The 19,901-nt window shown below is 41.9% G+C and overlaps 1 protein-coding gene across 1 annotated transcript in view; it reads left to right on the top strand.

The window, feature by feature from the left end:
- Positions 1 to 9,201: 9,201 nt before the first annotated feature.
- LOC102813924 (prenylcysteine oxidase-like) overlaps positions 9,202 to 19,901 on the top strand; it is a 20,086-nt gene continuing 9,386 nt past the window's right edge. The window contains exons 1-3 of the mRNA XM_006862919.1: positions 9,202 to 9,313; positions 10,299 to 10,505; positions 11,485 to 11,659. Of these exons, the coding sequence (XP_006862981.1) occupies positions 9,202 to 9,313; positions 10,299 to 10,505; positions 11,485 to 11,659 (494 nt within the window). The remainder of the gene's footprint in view (positions 9,314 to 10,298; positions 10,506 to 11,484; positions 11,660 to 19,901) is intronic.

Here is a 19,901-nt window from a genome sequence, read left to right as displayed (position 1 = left end):
TTCCTTTTTAAAACAATACTCCTTTAGATAAATATTACTTTATTAACTTATTATTATGCTTTTAATATGTGGTAACATTCCCTCCTCTGCCATGATCTTCTAAAAATCGTTTTGAGTTTCAATGGCAGCATTATTTTTGAAAGGGCAAAGATTGCAGAATGGGAAGGTCTTTGATACTCTCCCACTTTGTAAGTTTTCTATGCTGTCTTGTTTACTGAGTTTTCCTTTCAGTTCATTGTTTTCCAAGGTTTCAGTAGCAGAAGAGAAAGTTTCCAAACATGACACTTGTATCAAGATCACTCACATAGTCAATTCTAATGAACCAACAAATATCTATTGGGGGCTTCCCAGTGGTTCACTGATTAAAGCCTCTACTACTAAGCAAAAAGTTGGCTGTTGGAACCCTTTCAGTGCCTTGGAGAGAGAAAAACCTGGCAATTTGCTTCCTTAAAGATTTCAGCCAAGAAAATCCTATTAGTAATTCTCCTCTGTGACATTGGATCAGTATGAGTTAGAATTGACGGAATGACACATAATCACTACCACTAGGCTTAATATATGGAGGGATTCTGAGTGTAATGTAGTCCTTTGGAAAATGGAAAGTAAAAGACACAAACAGCTTCTTTGCTTTTCCTCAAATAGGTCAAGCATTCTCTTTGCTTGCTAAACTCTTTCCCCAGAAATTCACAGGGCTCATTCCCTTACTTCCTGAAAACTTTGACTCAAATGTCACAATGAGAGCGACACTGACCATCCTATTTAAAATAGCAACTTATTTTAAATGATTTTTACTTATTGAATTATATCCATCTTCCACTAGGATATCAGCTTTATCAGATTTTTTAAAAATATGTTTTGTTTTCTTATTTTTCTCAACCACCAAGAACATTGCCACTTAGAAAGAACTCAATAAATATTTATCCAATGAATGGATGCTTTTTGTTCTGGATCTTCCTCCTTTTTCCAAGTTCAACCTTTTATCCAACTAATTTCCTTGTGATTCATTCTGCTCTTCAGGTTCATATACTAGCTTTGCTCTTTTTTTTTGTGGTGGGGCTGGGGAGGGAAGGAAAGTATTGTAATTACAAGGAATCCGGGTGGTCTAATGGTTAAGGTTCCACTGCTAATTGAAAAGGTCAGGGTTTTAAGCCCACCAGAATCTCCCTGGGAGAAAGACCTGGCATTCTGCCCCCATAAACATTACAGCCTAAGAAACCCTAGCAGGCAATTCTACTCTGTCACATGGAATCACTATGAGTCAGACTGAGTCAATAGCACACAACATCAACATTATACTTATGAAAATGGGAAATGGAATCATATAATACTCATCATTCACCCACCAACTTCTCTCACTTTAACAATATGAGGGGGTTCTTCAAAAAAGTTCATGGAAAATATGTATTATAAAAAAACTATACATGGATTTTGCAGTGCTGTGAATTACGAATTTTCTACCCATAGTCCTTAGGAGCTCTGGTAGCGTAGTGGTTATGAATTGGGCTGCGAACCTTCAGGTCAGCAGTTCGAAACTACCAGCTGTTCCACAGGAGAAAGATGAGGCTTTCTGCTCCCATAAAGATTTACAGCCTCAGAAACTCTGTACAGGGTCACTAGGAGTCAGAACCGACTCCACGGCAAATAACAACAACAACAACAACCCATAGTCCTTATAACTCCCATTAAACAACTTCTTCCGGATGGGCCTGGATAAGACCTGGTAGGATGATATGATTCAGTTGTGATGCTGACAGAATGATATGATTCACTTGTGAATGTTAACAGTTATTTGTGATTGTAAAAACTTGAGACTCTAATGTGGATTTATAATGAGCCATCTCATGAGTAGAAGCGGGGAATCTCACTATTATCAAGAAGAAAGAACCAGGAGTGGAATGTATCCTTTGGACTCTGAGATCCCTGAACATTGAACCTCCTTAACCCAGGGACAGGAAGCTAGGACGTTGGAGGAGTGGCAAAGGAGCAGCAGCAGGAGGACCAAGAGCCAGAGCCTGAGACAGACTGGTGGGCTTCCCAGTTCAAGGAGCAAGTAAAGCTGAGTGACTTAGAACAGGAGACTTGCTTAAAGAGCGGGGTTACGCCAGGCAGTTCATTGGGGAACTAAGTTTGTTGACCCGTGGAGCTTGAGTTGAGTGCCTTCAAGGCTGAGGCTTATGGTGGAGTGGTTTGTCCTGTGGGCGTTTATCAGCAGCCCCTAAAAGACATTAGTAACATTGGCCAGGCAGAGAGAGGAGTATCTGGGGCATGGCTGTCCTGACTGGAACAACTGTGCCCTGATCATTTCTGACCCTGAATTGTAACCTATTAACACCTGAGAATGGTGTCCTGGTTCTGTGTAGCCATTGCAATGAATTCTCAAACCCGCCAGAGTAGAGAGGGCTGTAAGAGGAATGTTTAGTTCATTTTTTGAAGTTTGGTGTCAGAAGTGGGGTTTGTTGCAATGGTTCCAGACTCATGGAAGCCTGGGGTTTTTAAGATAAAGAACAAAGGGGATGGGAAGTGAAATTTTTGATTCCTAGATAGTTTTTGTTATTGCTATCTATAATGGAAAGGAGTGTAAGAAATGTTATGCTACAAAGGAGGGGAGAAAAGCTGCCACTGAGACAAAAACCTGGCTTGTTAAACAAGATGACTAATAGGGGCCAGGATCTACTTGATCCATCCTGCCAGATAGAGGCCCATGGCCATATGAATATGTGATAGAAATGGTTATTGGGTGTCTTGTTTACAAAGAGCTTGTAAACCAGCCTTCAGCCTATAGTTGATGGGATATACTAAAAGGGAGTTAGATATTACCTGGAAGAAACAGGCTTTTTTGTTTTAATTCTTGGTAAAGTGTGGTTCCACCTAAGCCCCACCCAGAACTGCTGAGAGAACAGGAGATTTGCATGTGAAGGAAAGATTTCAAAAAAAAAAAAGGAAGAGGCTTGACTTTCTTGTATTGAGAGCAGGCAGTTTGCTGTTGGATGCATTGAGGAAGAACAAATCTGTGCTCACCAGAGAAAACCCCATTCTATGATTGAAAGTGAAATGGAGTCAGTGAGCAGAGAGCCTGGTCTGATAGTTGGCAACTACTTATGGCAACTTGATGAGTTGGAGTGGGGAGAGGGCAGCAATGAAGAGATGGGAGAGAAAGGACTGGCTGGTCTAAATTAGAATTGTGTGGACTCCTGAGCCACTTGGTACCGAACTAGCCCATAGGGTTGAGAGAGAAACAGGGAATTAGGTTAGCTGGTCTGCAGGGAGGTGTGTGTGGATACCCAAGCTTGCAGCTGGTACTTATGTGACCTAACTTGAATGACTAGGGCTGAATTGACTAGACCTGACCAAATGAAGAGACAGATGTTTGATACTATGAACTAGAGTAAATTGTTGCAATTTTGATGATTTACTCTGGACTGGACTTTGCCTTAGGATGCAGATGCTTAAACTTTTGACAAGAACAGAAGATCCTTCAAGATCAAGAAAAACATGCATGTCTTCTGAGAGTACTGGGTTGATTGTTGTTGTTGTTGTTAAGTGCCATTGAGTAGGGATGGACAATTTAGAAATTAAGTAACTAAAATGGGGGGACTATAAGGCATGAAGTGGCTGGCTTACAAGCTTTCATGGGTGAAAATTGTTATGGGGGAATTCATTCATGAATGAAGGGCCAATGACTAGAAGAGTCAGGGTGTAGCCTAGTGCAGAGGATTACTTCTATCCATAGTCCTTGTTACTTGCACCTAACAACTTTTCCTTATGGCTCTGGGTCAGAAAATATGGGAGAAAATGCTGATAAGATGATATTCAGTTGTGACTGTTAACAGTTTATTGTGATTGTAAAATCTTGGAACTTTAATGTGGATTTAAAATGAGCCATCTCATAAGCAGGAGGAGAGAAGTCCCATTACAATTAAAAAAAAAAAAAAAAAAGCCAGGAGTAGAATGCCTCCTTTGGACCCTGAGATGATCTCTGTGTTCTGAGATTCCTGCACACTGAACCTCCTCAACCCAGGAACTGAAAGCTGTGATACTGGAGGAGTGGCAGAGGGGCAGCAGAACCAAGAGGCTCTCAGCGTGGTGGGCTTCCCACCCCAAGAAGCAAGTAAACCTAAGTGACTTTGGGCAGAAGCCTTGCTGAAAGTGTGGGTTGCCTCCAGGCAGTTAATTGGGGGAGCTAAATTTGTTGACCCATGGAGCTTGAGCTGAGTGCCTTCAGGCTGAGGCTTATGGTGGAGTGGTGTGTCCCGTAGGCATTTATCAGCAGCTCTAAAAGAGTTTTGTAATATTGGCTGGGCAGAGAAAGGACTGCCTATGACTTGACTGAGGAGCTTTCTTTACTAGAACAACTGTGCCCTGAGCCTTTCTGACCCTGAAATGTGATCTATTAATTTCCTAATAAACCCTATGAGTGTGGTGTCCTAGTTCTGTGTGACCATTGCAATGAATTATTAAACCCAGTGCAGAAGTGGAGAGCTGTGGAAGGAATGTTTGGCTAATCCTTTGCAGATTTCAACCTTTTATCTCCACCTAAATAAACTTAACTTTTACATGTCTGTAAAAGTTCTAGTGTAAAGCGCTAAGATAAGACATCAGTTTGAAAAGAACCCTTAGCAGAGCAACATAAATTCTGAAATTAAAACAACAACAAAACAGCATATTTATGGCCATGCTGGGGTGGAAGAATGATGAACTCACTAATGCTTTACAAAAGTTTCTGGCAACAATGTCCCAAGGAAATCGGCAGTCTGCAAATGGATAACTTGGATAACAACTCATTGCAAGAAGGGACTAAATGATGTTGAAGATGAAGCCTGCAGTGGCAGATCTTTCACATCAATTAGTCAAAGGGTGAAGAAAAGATTGAACTTTAGTGTTTTTAAAAAAAGGTTTATGTGTTTGACTGCCTTATGGATATTGGTTTTCCCGGACTACTACTGTAAAATAGACATACATGTGTGATGGAAATGAATATTGGAAATTATGATTCCAGACAGCTTGTAATCCTCTCTTCAGCCTATACTTGATTGGATTTGTTAAAAGGGAAGTTAGAATTTGCCCAAATGAAATAGGTTTATATTTGTATTTGAAAAGACATGCAGACCATCCAGAAGTGCTGGAACAACAAGAGATTTATGACTGAAAGAAAGATCTGCAGAAAAAAAAGCAGACTGTTTTTTCTTTTTTGAGTTTTAAGAAAGCTTTTGGAGACATCAAGACCATAAAAGTCTTCCCATCAGAGAAAATCCCCTTCTAGGACTGAAAGTTAAAGGCAGTAGGTGAACAGCAGGTAGTAAGCTTGCTGGTAACCACCTGGGTGTACTTGTGAGTGGAACTGGGGGAAATGCAACAATGAAGAGGAAGGATGACTTTGGACATGTTCCATTGGCACCTGTTGACCTTTAGATGACAGAAAAGGAAGGGTTGGCTGATCTGTATGAAATCCTGAGCCCATGAACACTGACTTAGCCCTTGGGACCTAGGGTAGAGAATGAAGGGACCAGCTGGTCTGAAGTGCAGGGCAGGTGTGTGTGAACTCCCAAACTTGCAGCGGGTACCCATTTGACCTAGCTTGTATGGCTAGTGCTGAGTTGACCAGAACCTGACTAGAAGAAGAGAAACATGTTTAATACTGTGAGCAGATGTAAATTGGTACAACTTGATGGACTGAACTTTTTGCTAATGGATGCGGTTGCTCAAAGTTCCGACTGGAATGGAAGATTCTTCAGGTGAAGGTACATGTTTGTCTCCTCAGTGTACCAGGTTGATAGGGATGGGCAATAAAAAAATTATTTATAAAAAATTATAAAAATTTATTATTGATAAAAAAATATGGTCTATAAAGGCATGAACTGGCTGTCTTACAAGATTTCATGTGTGTGTGCGTAGTATCAGAATTTAGGAGGACAAGGGAGAATCCGCACTGAATAGTTTCTTCTTTTCTAGATGGGTCTGGCGAAAAGGCGTGGGGATGATGCTGATGGGATTCTATGATTCAGTTGTAATTGTTAGCAAGATTAATTTTGATTGTCAAAATTATAAACTTTTAAGCCCCAGATTGGTTAGTTTTGCCATCCAACTAAGTTTAAAAGGCACCATCTCAGAAGTAGGAAGAAACAATCCCAGGACCATCAAAAAGGAAGAGGATGAGCAGAGCATGAGATCCCTACCTAGAAAAGCAGCAACAGCAGAGGTGACAGCAGAGGTGGTGGCATGGAGAGACAGAGTAGCTGTGCACTCTAGGCCCATGAAATAAGCAAAATTGTGTGTCTGTGGATAGGATGTGACCTTTGTACATTTAAATGAATGTTTTTGTTAGTGTAGGTGTGAATCAGATATTTTTGCTTTGTTCATTTGCTCATTTGCTAAATATAATATGTAAACAGGACCAGTATGTTTTCGGTTGTATGTGTTTTAGTTAATTATAACTTTACAATTCTCTTTATTTAGAGATTGTGCATATATTTTATAGGTGCCAAGTTGACAAGGGGTGGATTGTAATGAGGTTTTGTGTCAACTTGACTGGGCCAGGATTCCCAGCGGTTTGGCAGTTGATAGTTAACTCTATGATGATTGGTATCCAATCAAATGAAAGGATGTTTCCCTGCTCCTAATGATGGTGTGGCGCTGTGGGTTAATGCACCAGACTGCAAAGTCATTTAACCTGCAATGTCGGTGGTTGAAACTCACCAGCTGCTCCTTGGAAACCCTATACAGGGTTGCTATGGGTCGGAATCGACTAGACAGCACTTAACATCAACAACAATATTAATGGACATGCAGGAAAAGCTTGCTCTTTTTCTACTGGGGACTTTGGACTCTATAATTGTGAGCTATTTCCTTGATATAAACTTCTTTATATATATATACATATATGTTTCACTGGTTTTGTTTCTCTAGAAGACTTGCCTAAGAAAGTTAACTGAGCCAACATTCTTCTTAATGCTTGTATAATGACCCACTGTTCATATATAATATTTCTATTCATATCTGTTATTTTCCATTCTCTTATCCTTGGGCCAAAGGAGCTCTGGTAGCGTAGTGGTTACGAATCGGGCTGCAAACCTTAAGGTCAGCAGTTCGAAACTACCAGCCACTCCACGGGAGAAAGATGAGGCTTTCTACTCCCGTAAGGATTTACACCCTCGGAAACCCTGTACAGGGTCGCTATGGGTCGGAACCGACTTGACGGCACTTAACAACAACAATCCTTGGGCCAAGAGTTGCATACCAAGTGGTTCTGTACCATAAGCACAGGACTGAGGACCACAAGGGCATCAGTTTGAGTTCATCAGCTGCTGCACAGAAGAAAGATGAGGCTTTCTATTCCAGCAAAGTTGTGGGATCTCCATACATGGTCACTATGAATCAATAATCTTTGGACCAGCCAGCTCAACTCAATGTCAGTTTTCCTTTAACCTAGCATCATTTCTCATTTAACCTCATATGTAAGTATCACTAAACATAGTGATCACTCAGTAGGTATGTGTTATCCCATCGGATAACACATATTTTCTGCTAGAGACTAGCTATATGCGTTCTCTAAGAGGATGTGGAACAAGGGATATCATCACTGATGTCTGATAGATCTTGGCTGAAAGCAGAGAATATCAGAAAGATGTTTACCTGGGTTTTATTGACTATGCAAAGGCCTTTGATTATGTGGATCATGACAAGCTATGGACAACACTGTGAAGGATGAGTATCTGGAACCCTTAATTGTGCTTATGAGGAATCTGCACATGGACTAAGAGGCAGTTGTTCAAACAGAACATGGGAACACAGAATGGTTTAAAATTAAGAAAGGTGCGTGACAGGGTTGTATTCTTTCACCATACTTATTCAACCTGTATACTGAGCAAATAATCTGAGAAGCTGGGTTCTATGAAGAAAAATGTGGTATCAGGATTGGAGGAAGACTCATTAACAACCTGCGATATGCAGATGATACAACCTTGTGTGCTGAAAGTGAAGAGGACTTAAAATACTTACTGATGAAGATCAAAGACCACAGCCTTTGGTATGATTTGCATCTCAATGTAACGAAAACAAAAATCCTCACTAGTGGACCAAAAACCAACATTCTTATCAACGGAAAAAAGATTGTCAAGGACTTGATTCTTCTTGGATCAACCATCAATACTCATGGAAGCAGCAGTCAAGAAATCAAAAGAAAATCTTCTGCACAAGACCTTTTTAAAGTGTTGAAGAGAAAGGATGTCAGCTTGAGGACTAAGGTGTTCCTGACCCAAGCCATGGTATTTTCAATCACCTCATATGCATGCGAAAGCTGGAGAGTGCATAAAGGAAGACGGAATAAGGAAGACCGCAGAAGAATTAATGCATTTGAGTTATGGTGTTGGAGGAGAATATTGAAAGCACCATGGGCTGCCAAAAGAACCAACAGATCTGTGTTGGAAGAAGTGCAGTCAGAGTGCTACTAGGAGGCCAGGATGGGCAAACTTCGTTTCTCATTCTTCAGTCCTCTTGTCAGGCAGGACCAGTCGCTGTTGAGGGATATCATGCTTGGTAAGGTGGAGGGTCAGAGAAAAAGAGGAAGACCCCCAGCGCGATGGATTGGTAAAGTGGCAGTATCAGTGGGCTCAAGCGTGGCAACAATTATGGTTAGCCCAGGACCGGGCAGTGTTTCGTTCTGTTGTGCATAGGGTCGCTTTGAGTCGATACTGACTCGATGGCACCTAACAACAACAAACAATAACAACTGACTGAAGGAGTACTGGTGTGGCGCTGTGGGATAATGCGCTATATTGCAAAGTCGTTTGACCCTCAAGGCCAGCGGTTCAAGCTCACCAGGCGCTTCTCAGAAACTATACAGGGTTGCTATAGGTCGGAACTTAACAACAAGTGACTGACTGAAGGGGCTGGAGAGGGCCCTAGTGAAGAGGTAAGGCATTCCATCTGAAAAGATGGGAGGGAAGGAGGGGAGCTAGGGTGAAATTTCACCAGGAGACTTGCTCACTTCCACAGTGAGCTTCGGAAGGACGGGGTGGCCTTTGGAGACCCACGTGGAGAGCACAGCTGAGGTCCCGGGGCCCGGGTGTGAAGGCCCGCTGTAAATTGGGTGGAATCAGGAAGGATCTGGGCGGGGCCAGTGGGGCGGGGCAGGCGGAGGGCGCAGTCACGCAGCACGGAGCTGAGTTTGGGCTCGCCGTGCTATCTGCTGCGCTTGTGGAGGCCATGGGACGAACCACTGCGGAGCTGGTCCTGAAGCTTCTGGGCCTGTGGCTGCTGCTGTGTAGCTTGGGGCACCCTGGGAGCGCCGAGCCTCGGGCCCCACCGGATAAGATCGGTAGGCTAACTGCGGAGTGGCCTGGGAAAGGGTACTGGAGCGCGCCCCGCGTTGGGCAGCTGTTTTGTGATGCACTTAGGGCCCGCAGTTACCAATTGGGAGCCGGGCCGCAGGCCGAGTCCTCCTTGCAGGGCCGCTTTTGGTCTCCCAGGGACGGGACTGTGTACTGGCGGGCGAGCAGATATGCCCACTTGAAGAATGGACCATGTAGTAGGCGCTGGAGCAGGCGGCCGTTCGACCACCAAGCATCCCCTGCAGCTCTAGTCGCCAAGGCTTTGGGCTGCGGGGAAGCCGAGGTCCCTCTCGCCACCTTCTCTTAGTTCACCTTTTGGGAGACGGGCCACGTTTAGCTCGTGGTGGAGAGACGGGCCACTCCCATTGGGCTTGCAGACACAGCACCTTGGGCAGTGTGAGCAAGCGGACCCTGCCTATTTCCCTTGATAGGCTGCAACTCCCTTCCCCCAACACGACGCCGCTGAGGTCGGCCTACTCTGCGGCTTGCACAATTCCTCTGCCCTTTCTCCTACAGTTGCCGAAAGAACTTTTTTTTTTTTTTTTTTTTCTAGTTTCAGTTTTCTGGGTATTTTGCTCCCGGGTTGTCCCCCACTCTCTTACCTCCCAAGCCATCTTCCTTGGAATTAATTGAGAGAGTGCTTTATTTAAGATGAGTGCTGGATAGATCTAACTTTTTCTGTGCTGCTGGTTAGAGCTAACTTCTTCTGTGCCCGGAAGGGTATGCAGGCTCTTGGTGCTCCATCTATAAAGTACTGAGCATCTTTGGGCATCTGGCATAGAAAAGATATTACTATGTCAATTTAAAAATGAATTTATCTCCACTTTTGTTTGGGTGTGTGTGTGTCTGTCTCCATTCATAGTGTCACTTGCCTTCCTCCAAGGCTTCCTAAATTAATATTCCCAAGTCACCCTTGTTCAAACCAACACAGCTGGTAAGAAGGAGAGAAACTGTAACCTTTTTTCTCCATAGCGATTATTGGAGCTGGAATTGGTGGCACTTCAGCAGCTTATTACCTACGCCAGAAATTTGGGAAAGATGTGAAGATTGACCTGTTTGAACGAGGAGAGGTGGGAGGCCGCCTGGCCACCATGATGGTGGCAGGGCAAGAATATGAGTCAGGAGGTTCTGTCATCCATCCTTTAAATCTGCATATGAAGCGTTTTGTCAAGGACCTTGGTATGTAATTTTGGTCTTAGAAACTCAGCAGGTCTCTGTGTGATCATCCATGGATACTTTTATCATATGGGGAACTGACACTTTACTGTTTTGTTAATTGTCATTTACAGAGAAGTTGTTACAACTGTTTTCCTCACTGTCCTGTTAGCAGTTGGTATAGCCTTAGTTAGGAGTTGCTCTCCTGTAAAGGGACACTAAGTTATCTGTATCTTCAGTTATCTGGAATTACAGCCATGGAGTAGAGGCATGGCAAGAGGTACGGGTGGCTGCTAGTGTTAATTCTTGGACCTCTGTGTTCCAGTTGAAGAATCAAAGAATGTTTTTAAGTTAGTAAGAACCTTAGAATTCTCAATTTATAGTGGAAGAAATGAGGCCTAACGCCATGAAGTATTTGACTTCAAAGGCACAGAGGTATGGGTGTGATATGTGCCTAGAGCCTGGGACTGTTTCCTTACTAGGAAAGGAGTTGGACAGGTTGTAAGGGAATTCTGATAGGCCCTTTCCTCAGGGACTCCATCTTATAAAATGTTGGCCTCCTTTGAATTATTTGAAATTTTCAGTTAAGTAAAATAGGATATTCACACAAGAATAGGAGTGTCTCCTTCTCAGTTGCCTTCCAGATACCCTGTGGATATCTATCTGTTGGGTCGCCATCTCCTTTGCAAAGACAAACGAGGAGGCAGTTCATACCATAAAGATTCATGCCTGACATTTTTGTTTCCTAATGAGTTAGGTTGATACTCTGACTTTTTGAAAAGTCTTTGTAGATTGCTATGTCAGTATGACCCTCTGACCTATCTGCTTTTAGACAGTATAACACATCACACTGTTTTAAAGATAGAGCTCCTGTCCTGTGTCTCCTGAGAACCAAGGGAAGCCCTGAATTCACTACTTCAGAGTGTCCCTGGGTAACTTCAGGCTACTTTCTTTCGCTTGGTCTCCTTAGAAGCCACTGACTTGTGTACTCTTGTTTTTTCAGGTCTCTCTGCTGCAAAGGGCTCTGATGGCCTAATGGGAGTGTATAATGGAGAGAAACTTGTGTTTGAGGAGAGCCACTGGTTTATAATTAACATGATTAAACTAGTTTGGCACTATGGATTCCAGTTCCTCCGAATGCACATGTGGGTAGAGGACATATTAGATAAGTTCATGAGGTAATTTTTCCCTTCCATTTAACCCAAAACTTTTAATTTGATGAGTGTTGGGAATTATACTTTCTTGCAGTTCTCTACCTAAATGTAAGGCCTAGTTATAAGATTGTGAGGCAAAATTATTTATGTATAGGAAATATGCAGACTGTTTAGCCACTTGGTACTTGAAAGGGTAGTTTATTTTATTTTTTTAAAAGTTGTTATTGTGACTTATGTGATAGTTTACATATGGTAACATTAGCTGTACAGTCATCCATCGTATATCATTTCATTGCCATGATTATAATCCCCTTCATGTATCATCAAACAACCAAAGGGTACGCTCCGCAAGCCTGCCCCTGGGTCCTCAGCACACAACCCATCTCTCTCTCTGGGTCTAAAGTCCCCAGCTGCTCCATCTCTCCACGTCATCTCCATCTCTGGCGTCACTGCTTCTCTGGGTAGGGTCCCGCACTCTGCTCTTCTCCCTTCATGATCCCAGGAACCTCCACTCCTGGATTGCAAAGTCAACCACTCCCCTCGTTTTGCTACAAAACGTCTACCTGTACATTTCCAACCCTCACAGTTAGTCCTGATAGCAGTTACTCACTATTGTACCACATGAGTGTCATCCTTATCTCCTTTCATCAGCCTCATCCAGACAGATTGGTTACCACTCAATGGAGATTCTACCTTCCCCACGCCCTCTGGATCTAGGCTCCCTCTTGAAAGCTTGTAAGCCAGTCACTTCCTGCCTTGGTAGTCTCCCTCCCCCCCCACCCCATTTTGGGTAGCCAGTGTCTAAGTTGCATGGCCATCCCTGTCTAAAAAGGGTAATTTATTTTTGCTTTTGAAAATTATATATCTTATAAATACTTAAATGGTATTGGCAGACACTCTTAAATACAAATATTAATTCCTGTCATTTGTATGACAACTCAGTTTTATGATATTGCTGTTAGCCCCTTTATACAGATTAGCAAGAGGAGGCATAGAGATATGTTTAAGTGTAAATAGTGAAGCTATTTTTGTTTGTCCTTAAAACAGTCTGGCTCTGTAGGCTTCTTTTTTTTTTTTTTTTTCCCCATTAAATTTTATTTACTTTGTTGTTGTTGTATATCTACAGCAATATGGACTCCAATTTAAGTTTCTCTGTGTATAACTTAATGACATAAACGTTCTTCAAGTAGTACCACCATTCTTGCCTTCCTTTTCTGGGTTGTTCTTCCACCACCCTAAGGGTACTATCTAATCTTTTGAGTTGCTATTGTCAATCTGATCCATATGTTGTTGTTGTTATGTGCCGTGGAGTCGGTTCCGACTCATCGCGACCCTGTACAGGGTTTCTGAGGTTGTAAATCTTTACGGGAGCAGAAAGCCTCATTTTTCTCCTGCGTTTAAGAAAGAGCAAAATGCTCAAAGCAGAGGTCAAAAGGTCAGTGTTTTAAACCCACAAACTGTTCTGTGGGAGAAAGCTGAGGCAGTGTGCTTCTATAAAGATTTACAGCCTTGAAAACTCTATGAAGTACTTCTTCCTTGTCCTATAGGCTCGCTCTGAGTTGGAGTTGACGTGAGTTTTATTGGATTTTTAAGATAACTTCAGGGGATATTTTTGGTTTAAGATTTAAAGATTATCTCAGGGCAGTAGCTTGAGGGATTTATCCACCCACTGTTGTTATAAACTGCCATCGGGCTGGTTCTGACTCATAACGACCCTGTATAGTGTTTCTGAGGAGCAGCTGGTGAACCTGAACCACTAGCCTTGCAGTTCAGTGGCTTTGCAGTCTAGCACATTAACCCACAGCGCCATATGAGGACTCCACCCTCTAGGGTTCCAGAAAGTCTAGAGCCCGTGAGAGTTTGAAACACCTTTCTACATTTTCCCCCTTTCAATTAGGATTCTAATATAGAATACTAGGTGTCTTCAGACAGTTCATAGAAAAATGGAACTAAAAAATAGTGGATTTTTCCCAAAAGTCTTTAAATGATTATTTAATATATAAAAAAATAATCTTTGTGTTAAGTTATAGGAAAACATGCATATAAGTATATTTGTCAATTTGGGTTGAAATAGACAGACATGCTGATTGTTAATGTTGTGTTGTTGAGTAGGTTCGGACTCAACCTTGACTGAAAAGGGTTTCTAAGGAGCACCTGGTAGAAGAACATAATTTTGGAACCATCTTGCATTGTAAGCACAAACAAATTTTCAGATGAATTAAATAATTAGAATAATATTGAAGAAATGTATCTAAGGATATATTTTTGTTTCTGCATGTGCACATGCTATGGGACAGTGAATTTCTAAGATGAGGAGCCTTGATGGTGCTGTGGGTTAGGTGTTGGACTGCTAACCACAATGAGTCAGAATTCACTTGATGTCAGTGGGTTTGACTATTCTATAGCATGGAGTCCTGGTTTGGCACTGTGGGTTAATATGCTGGACTGCAAAGTCAGTTTGAACCACAAGGTCAGTGGTTCAAGCTCACCAGCTGCTCCTTGGAAACCCTATGCAGAATCACTATGGCTTGGAACCGACTCAATGACACTTAACAACAACAATAGTAATAATGAACAAAAATACCTAAACTTGTTTTAAAAAGACTTCGAAAGTAGAAAATGTCAGCATGCAATTAGCAATCTCAGCGTAAAATAATTAAAGATATAATGTACTCATCGTCACTACTGCTCAAGAAAAGGCTGGCTATCACATTGTTGTTAGATGCCACTGAGTTCGTTTCAACTCTCACAGCAGAAGGAAATAACTGCCCGGCCCTGCGCCGCCCTCACAATCATTGCAGCTACGTATGGTATTAATTCTTCTTATTGACGGTCTTCCTTTGTTTTGCTGACCCTTTATAGAATATTTAAATGTTCAGTAATGGTAGCTGGACATAATCTAGTTCTTCTGGACTCATGGCAGCAGAGGAGATGGGTTATTCATGGAGACAATTAGCTACACATTCCTTATCCTCTTCCTGTTCCTGACTCTCCTCTGTTGCTCAGGTGAATAGAGACCAACTGTTGTGTTTTAGATGTCTGCTTGCAAGCTTTTAAGACCCCAGGCACTACTCAGTGATCTTGGAGGCAGAACAGAAGCACTACACATATTATTAGGTCAATTAACTAGAATGTCCCATGAAACCATGACCCTAAACTGCCAAATTAAGGGACTAAATCCCATGAGGTATTTGATTACATAGTCCTCACTCTTAATCTCTGTGCTGTTGGTGTTTTGTAGATGAATGAGATGATGTATATAAGAGCTTGTGGAAAGGATCGCAAACTTGAATGCGCTTTTTTAGTAACATGATAATTCCATGAGCCAGCTGCCTGAAGTCTAGATGAAGCTGTGCCTCAACAAATTAAGATGTTAAATTGTAACATTGCCTTGGGTAGTGAGACTACAGATGTCTTTTTTCTTTATGCTTTTCTATATTTTCAAAATTGTCTATGTATGAAAATGCACTGCCTTGGTTATCAGGAAGAATCAAATACAATAACAAGTCTAACTTTGCAAGGTGTGCCTAGTATTTTATTAAAATATTGTTGGCATATCCAGTTTTTATGCTGATTTACAATTTTAAACCCTGGAGGAATTCAGTTTAAGAGCTAGTAATTGTTGTTGTTAGGTGCCATCAAGTTGGCACCACTCATAGTGACTCTATGCACAACAGAACGAAACACTGCCCAGTCCTGGGCCAACAGTTTTACTAAAGGTAATATGGAAATGGCTGCAACCATACATTGACAGAGAACTTCCAGAGGTTCAAGCTGGATTCAGAGGAGGATGTGGAATGAGGGATATCATTGCTAACGTCAGATGGATCTTGGCAGACCAAGTGCTAGTAATAATCCTTTTCTAAATCATTCTACCATTAACATGAACTTGCTGCCCCCAAAACAAAAACTCCCCTCTCCTTCCTACCCACCAGTAACCACTAACAATTTTGATTTCTATAAATAATGCTATTTCATATAAACGAGATCATATAGTGTCTGCCCTTTTGTGACTGACTTTGCTCAGTGTGATGTTTTCAAGGTTCATACATGTTGTGGCATGTATCAGGACTTCATTCCTCTTGATGACTGAATAGTATTCCATTATGTGTATATGCCACTTAATCATCTGTTGGTGGACATTTTGGTGGTTTCTACTTTTGGCTATTGTGAAAAGTACTGCAATTAAAGTGGGCATACAGGTTTCTGCATTTGTCCCTGCCTTCACTTCCTTTGGACATATAGCTAGAATTGGGATTGCTGGTTTCTGTCGTTCTATGGGTATTCTTAGAAGCTCACCACAAGGCTGGAAATTCAAACCTGCCAGCTGGTCTTTGGAAAACCTGTACAGAGGCACTATAAGTTGGAACTGACTCGACAGCACTTAATGACAGCAGTATAGTTCTATGTTCAGTTTTATGAGGAACCACCAAACTGTTTTACACAGTAGATGTACCGTTTTATATTCCCACCATAAATGGAGGAGGGTTCCAGTTTCTCCACAGCTTTATTTGTTTTTAGGTTTTTGTTGTTTTTTAATGCCATTATGATAGGGTTGAAGTTGTATCTAATAAGGATGAAGTGTAGTTTTGATTTTATCTAATGGCTAGTGTTAGTCATTTGAATATCATTTTTGATAAAATGTTGAAAGCCCTTTGTCCACTTTTTCATTGGGTTTGTCTTGTAAGCTACACAATTTAAAAAATACATTTTGGATACTAAACTCTTAAATATATGGTTCCTGAAAAATTTCTCCTAATCTTTTTCACTTTTCTGCCAACCACTTTTTAAAGAAGTTGGGTGACATGTTGCTACAGGTTCAGTAGGCAAATGAAGTTCAGATAACATCAGCTGCTGCTTAGTTTACGTGGATCAGATTAACTGTGACTTGCTTGACATGCAGAGAATTTCCCTTTGAGATACAATTACGAAAGCACCTTTGAAGGAATTCAGAGCATTGTGTTAGGAGCTGGTTAGTCATTGTAACACAAAGCAGCCCTACGCACAACAGACTGAAACAGCATCTAGTCCTGCGCCATCCAGACTCTTGTTGCTAGTTTGAGTCCATTGTTGTAGCTACTGTGTTGCAGGACATTCTAAAACTGAAAAGACGCAATGGGGAATTCGTAGGTTGCTTGTTTCTTGGAACTTTTTAGCATTGTGAAAATATATAGCACATTTGTCAAAGTAATATTTGTCATGTGCACAGTTTAGTGACATCTATCAGTCATGTTGTGCAACCACCACTAGTATTTGTTACTGAAAACAAAAATTCACTGCCTGCCTCCTGAACAGTGACTCTCACTTCCCTCTTTCCTCACATCCCTGACGACCTCAAATAAACTTGGTCTGTTTTAGCTATGTCATAAGATAACACGCAGCACTTGTCCTTTTGTGATTGGCTTATTTCACTCAACATGTTTTCAGGGTTTCTCCATGTTGTAGCATTTTTAGGACTCAGTTTCTCTTTATGATTGAATTGTATTCCATTGTATGTATGTACTACATTTTATCCACTCATCTGCTTATGGACATTTAGGTTGTTTCTACCTTTTGGCTATTGTGAATAATGCAATAAACATTGGTGTACATGTTGCCTACCATAAGCTCTTTCACTTTTGGAGCAACTGTCAAATATTAGCCATTTCATTTTGTATCTCCATCAGCAATGGATAAGGATTCCAGTTGCTCCACATCCTTGTCAAAATTTGTTGCTGTTTCTCTGATCTTTATACCACAAGTTGGAGTAGAGTATTATCTCTTTGTGGTTTTGATTTGCATCTCTCTAGTGATTTAAAATTTAGTGCTGAAGGATAAATACTGATTGATAATTACAAGGTCAGTGGTTCAAACCCACTGGCCACTCCTCTGAAAACCTCATACAGGGTTGCTATGGTTTGGAAGGGTTGCTGTGATTTGGAACCAACTTGATGGCACTGAACAACAACTACAACAATAGCTAATGGAATTGAGCTTCTTTTCACTGCTGCTGCTTAGGTGAAATATTTGTTCAACTCCTTTGCCTAGGTTTTTTTTTTAATGTTTTATTGTGAATTATGTGATAGTTTACATGGGAGAACATTAGCTTACATTCATACTATCATATATCATTTAATTGTCATGGTTACAATCCCCTCCAGGCATCATCAACCAACCAAAGGGTATACCCTGCAAACCGGCCCCCCCCCCAGTCAGCACACAGCCTTTCTCCCTCTCCAGGTCTAGAGTCCCCAGCTGCTCCATCTCACCATGTCATTGTCTCTGCCTCCATTTCTGGCATCATGGTTTCTCTAGGTAGGGTCTCGCACTCCGCTCTTCTCCCTTGATGGTTCCAGGGACCTCCTCTCATGGACTGCTAAATCAATTACTCCCCTCCTTTTGCTACAAAACATCCACCTTTACATTTCCAACCCTCATAATCAGTCCTGATAGTAATTATTCACCATTGTACCACAAGGGACCTATCCCCATCTCCTTTCATTAGGCCCGTCCAGACAGATGGGGTACTAAGTGGAGATTTTATCTTCCTCTGTGCCCTCTGGATCTAGGCTCTCTCTTGAAAGCTTGTAAGTCAGTCACTTCTTGCCTTTGTAGCCTCCCCCCATTTTGGGTAGCCAATGACCAAGTTTCCCACCCCTGTCTACTCTGTGTATGGAGGGGGGTGGGAATGATCCTTGTTGTAAAGATTTGTTTCCTCTTTTGAGCTACTGCATCCTTAGGTGTAGGTCAAGTTCATCAAATTGTATCAGATTACTCATATTTTCTTCTTCTTGTAGTTGAGCTCTGATCATCCAGTCATTCAAGACAGGTCAAGTAGATATTATCTGCAACTGTGGGTGTACTTATGCATATGCCCTCGCTTCTTATCAGCTGGACACTTCACTCTCCACTCTAGTCCTCTGTGGCTATGTCACTGACTCTGGGTCCAAGAGTCTCCAGGTCTTGCCACACTGCTGGCCAACCAGGTGTCCAACCAGGTTCACAGGAGTATATTGCCCGTTGTAGGGCTTAGCTCACAGCTTCATTGCTGTTTTTCCCTCACTTCCCGTCGGTGACCAACATGGTCACCAATCAGAGCACATGTCTGCTAGTATATTCCCATTGAGTCTTAGTCTTGGCAAGGGGGTTTGCCCTGAGTGGATCCTACCACTTGTCTTGATGTCTTCTGGGTGAGCAACTTGCTTGTTCTTGTAGTAAATCAGGCGGGCAGCCATTTTTGTTTTCTATTTTTCCTGTCAGTCTTTCAAGAAGTATCTTCTGTTCTTCTAGTTGCTTTGGGCTGGTCTGTTTGCCCTATTCAAGTGGACATTTCCCACCTCTTAAGATTCTGGATTCAGTTCAAGATTCAGTTCTGGGTTCTTATGTAATGCAGAGGCTCCACAGAAAGCCTCCTTCAAAGGGCACGTTTTAGCCCCATTTTAGGTATTCCAATCAGTTATAGGCAGAAGATGGACTTAGAAGCTTTCTGTGGTGCTATTTCTGGCTATTCCTTTCTCTCCCCCTCAAGTGTCTATTTTATAATGGTATGCCAGGGAAACCAAGATTGAAAAGGCAGCCAAGCATCTTTATTTCCCCCTTTTTGCCCATTCCAACCGTGTCTCCATCCCTGTATCCCAGAGCCCTGTTGTTCCAAGGTTGTGCATACATCATTATTTACCTCTGTCCCACTTAGTCCATGCAAACCTGCCTAATTGTTTTCCCATCCACTTTGTTCTTCCATTCACCTCCCCCTTTCTGTGTAATTACCCTCTCCCTAGCACCCAAACTATCCTGTGTCTGTTCCCTACCCTGTGATCCACCTTTCCCTCCCTCCCCTCACCCCATCCTCCACATCCTGGTAACCAGCAAAGAATCCCTCTTCCCCCCCTTTAGTATGAATTCTTTTTCTTAGTCTTTTACAGTAGTGGTCCTATGCAATATTTCTCCTTTTACAACTGACTAATTTCACTCAACATAATGTTCTCAAAGTTCATCCATGTTATGCGGTGGCTTGCAGCTTCCTTGTTCTTCAAGGTAGCATAGTATTCCATTGTGTGTTTATACCATAGTTTGCTTATCCTTTCTTCCCTTGATGGCCACTTGGCTGTCTACATCTTTTTGCTATTGTAGATAGTGCTGCTATGAACATGGTGTGCATATATCTTCTTGTGTTGTGGCTCGTTTTTCTTGTGGATAAATACCAAGTAGAGGAATTGCTGGATCATAAGGTATTTCTATTTCCAACCTTCTGAGGAAGTCCCATATTGCTTTCCAGAGAGGTTGGACC

This window comes from Chrysochloris asiatica, unplaced genomic scaffold (genome assembly GCF_000296735.1).
Source record: "Chrysochloris asiatica unplaced genomic scaffold, ChrAsi1.0 scaffold00052, whole genome shotgun sequence".
Lineage (NCBI taxonomy): Eukaryota > Metazoa > Chordata > Mammalia > Afrosoricida > Chrysochloridae > Chrysochloris > Chrysochloris asiatica.
The sequence above is the reverse complement of the archived record's forward strand: the minus strand, read 5'-3'. Positions and strand labels throughout refer to the sequence as shown.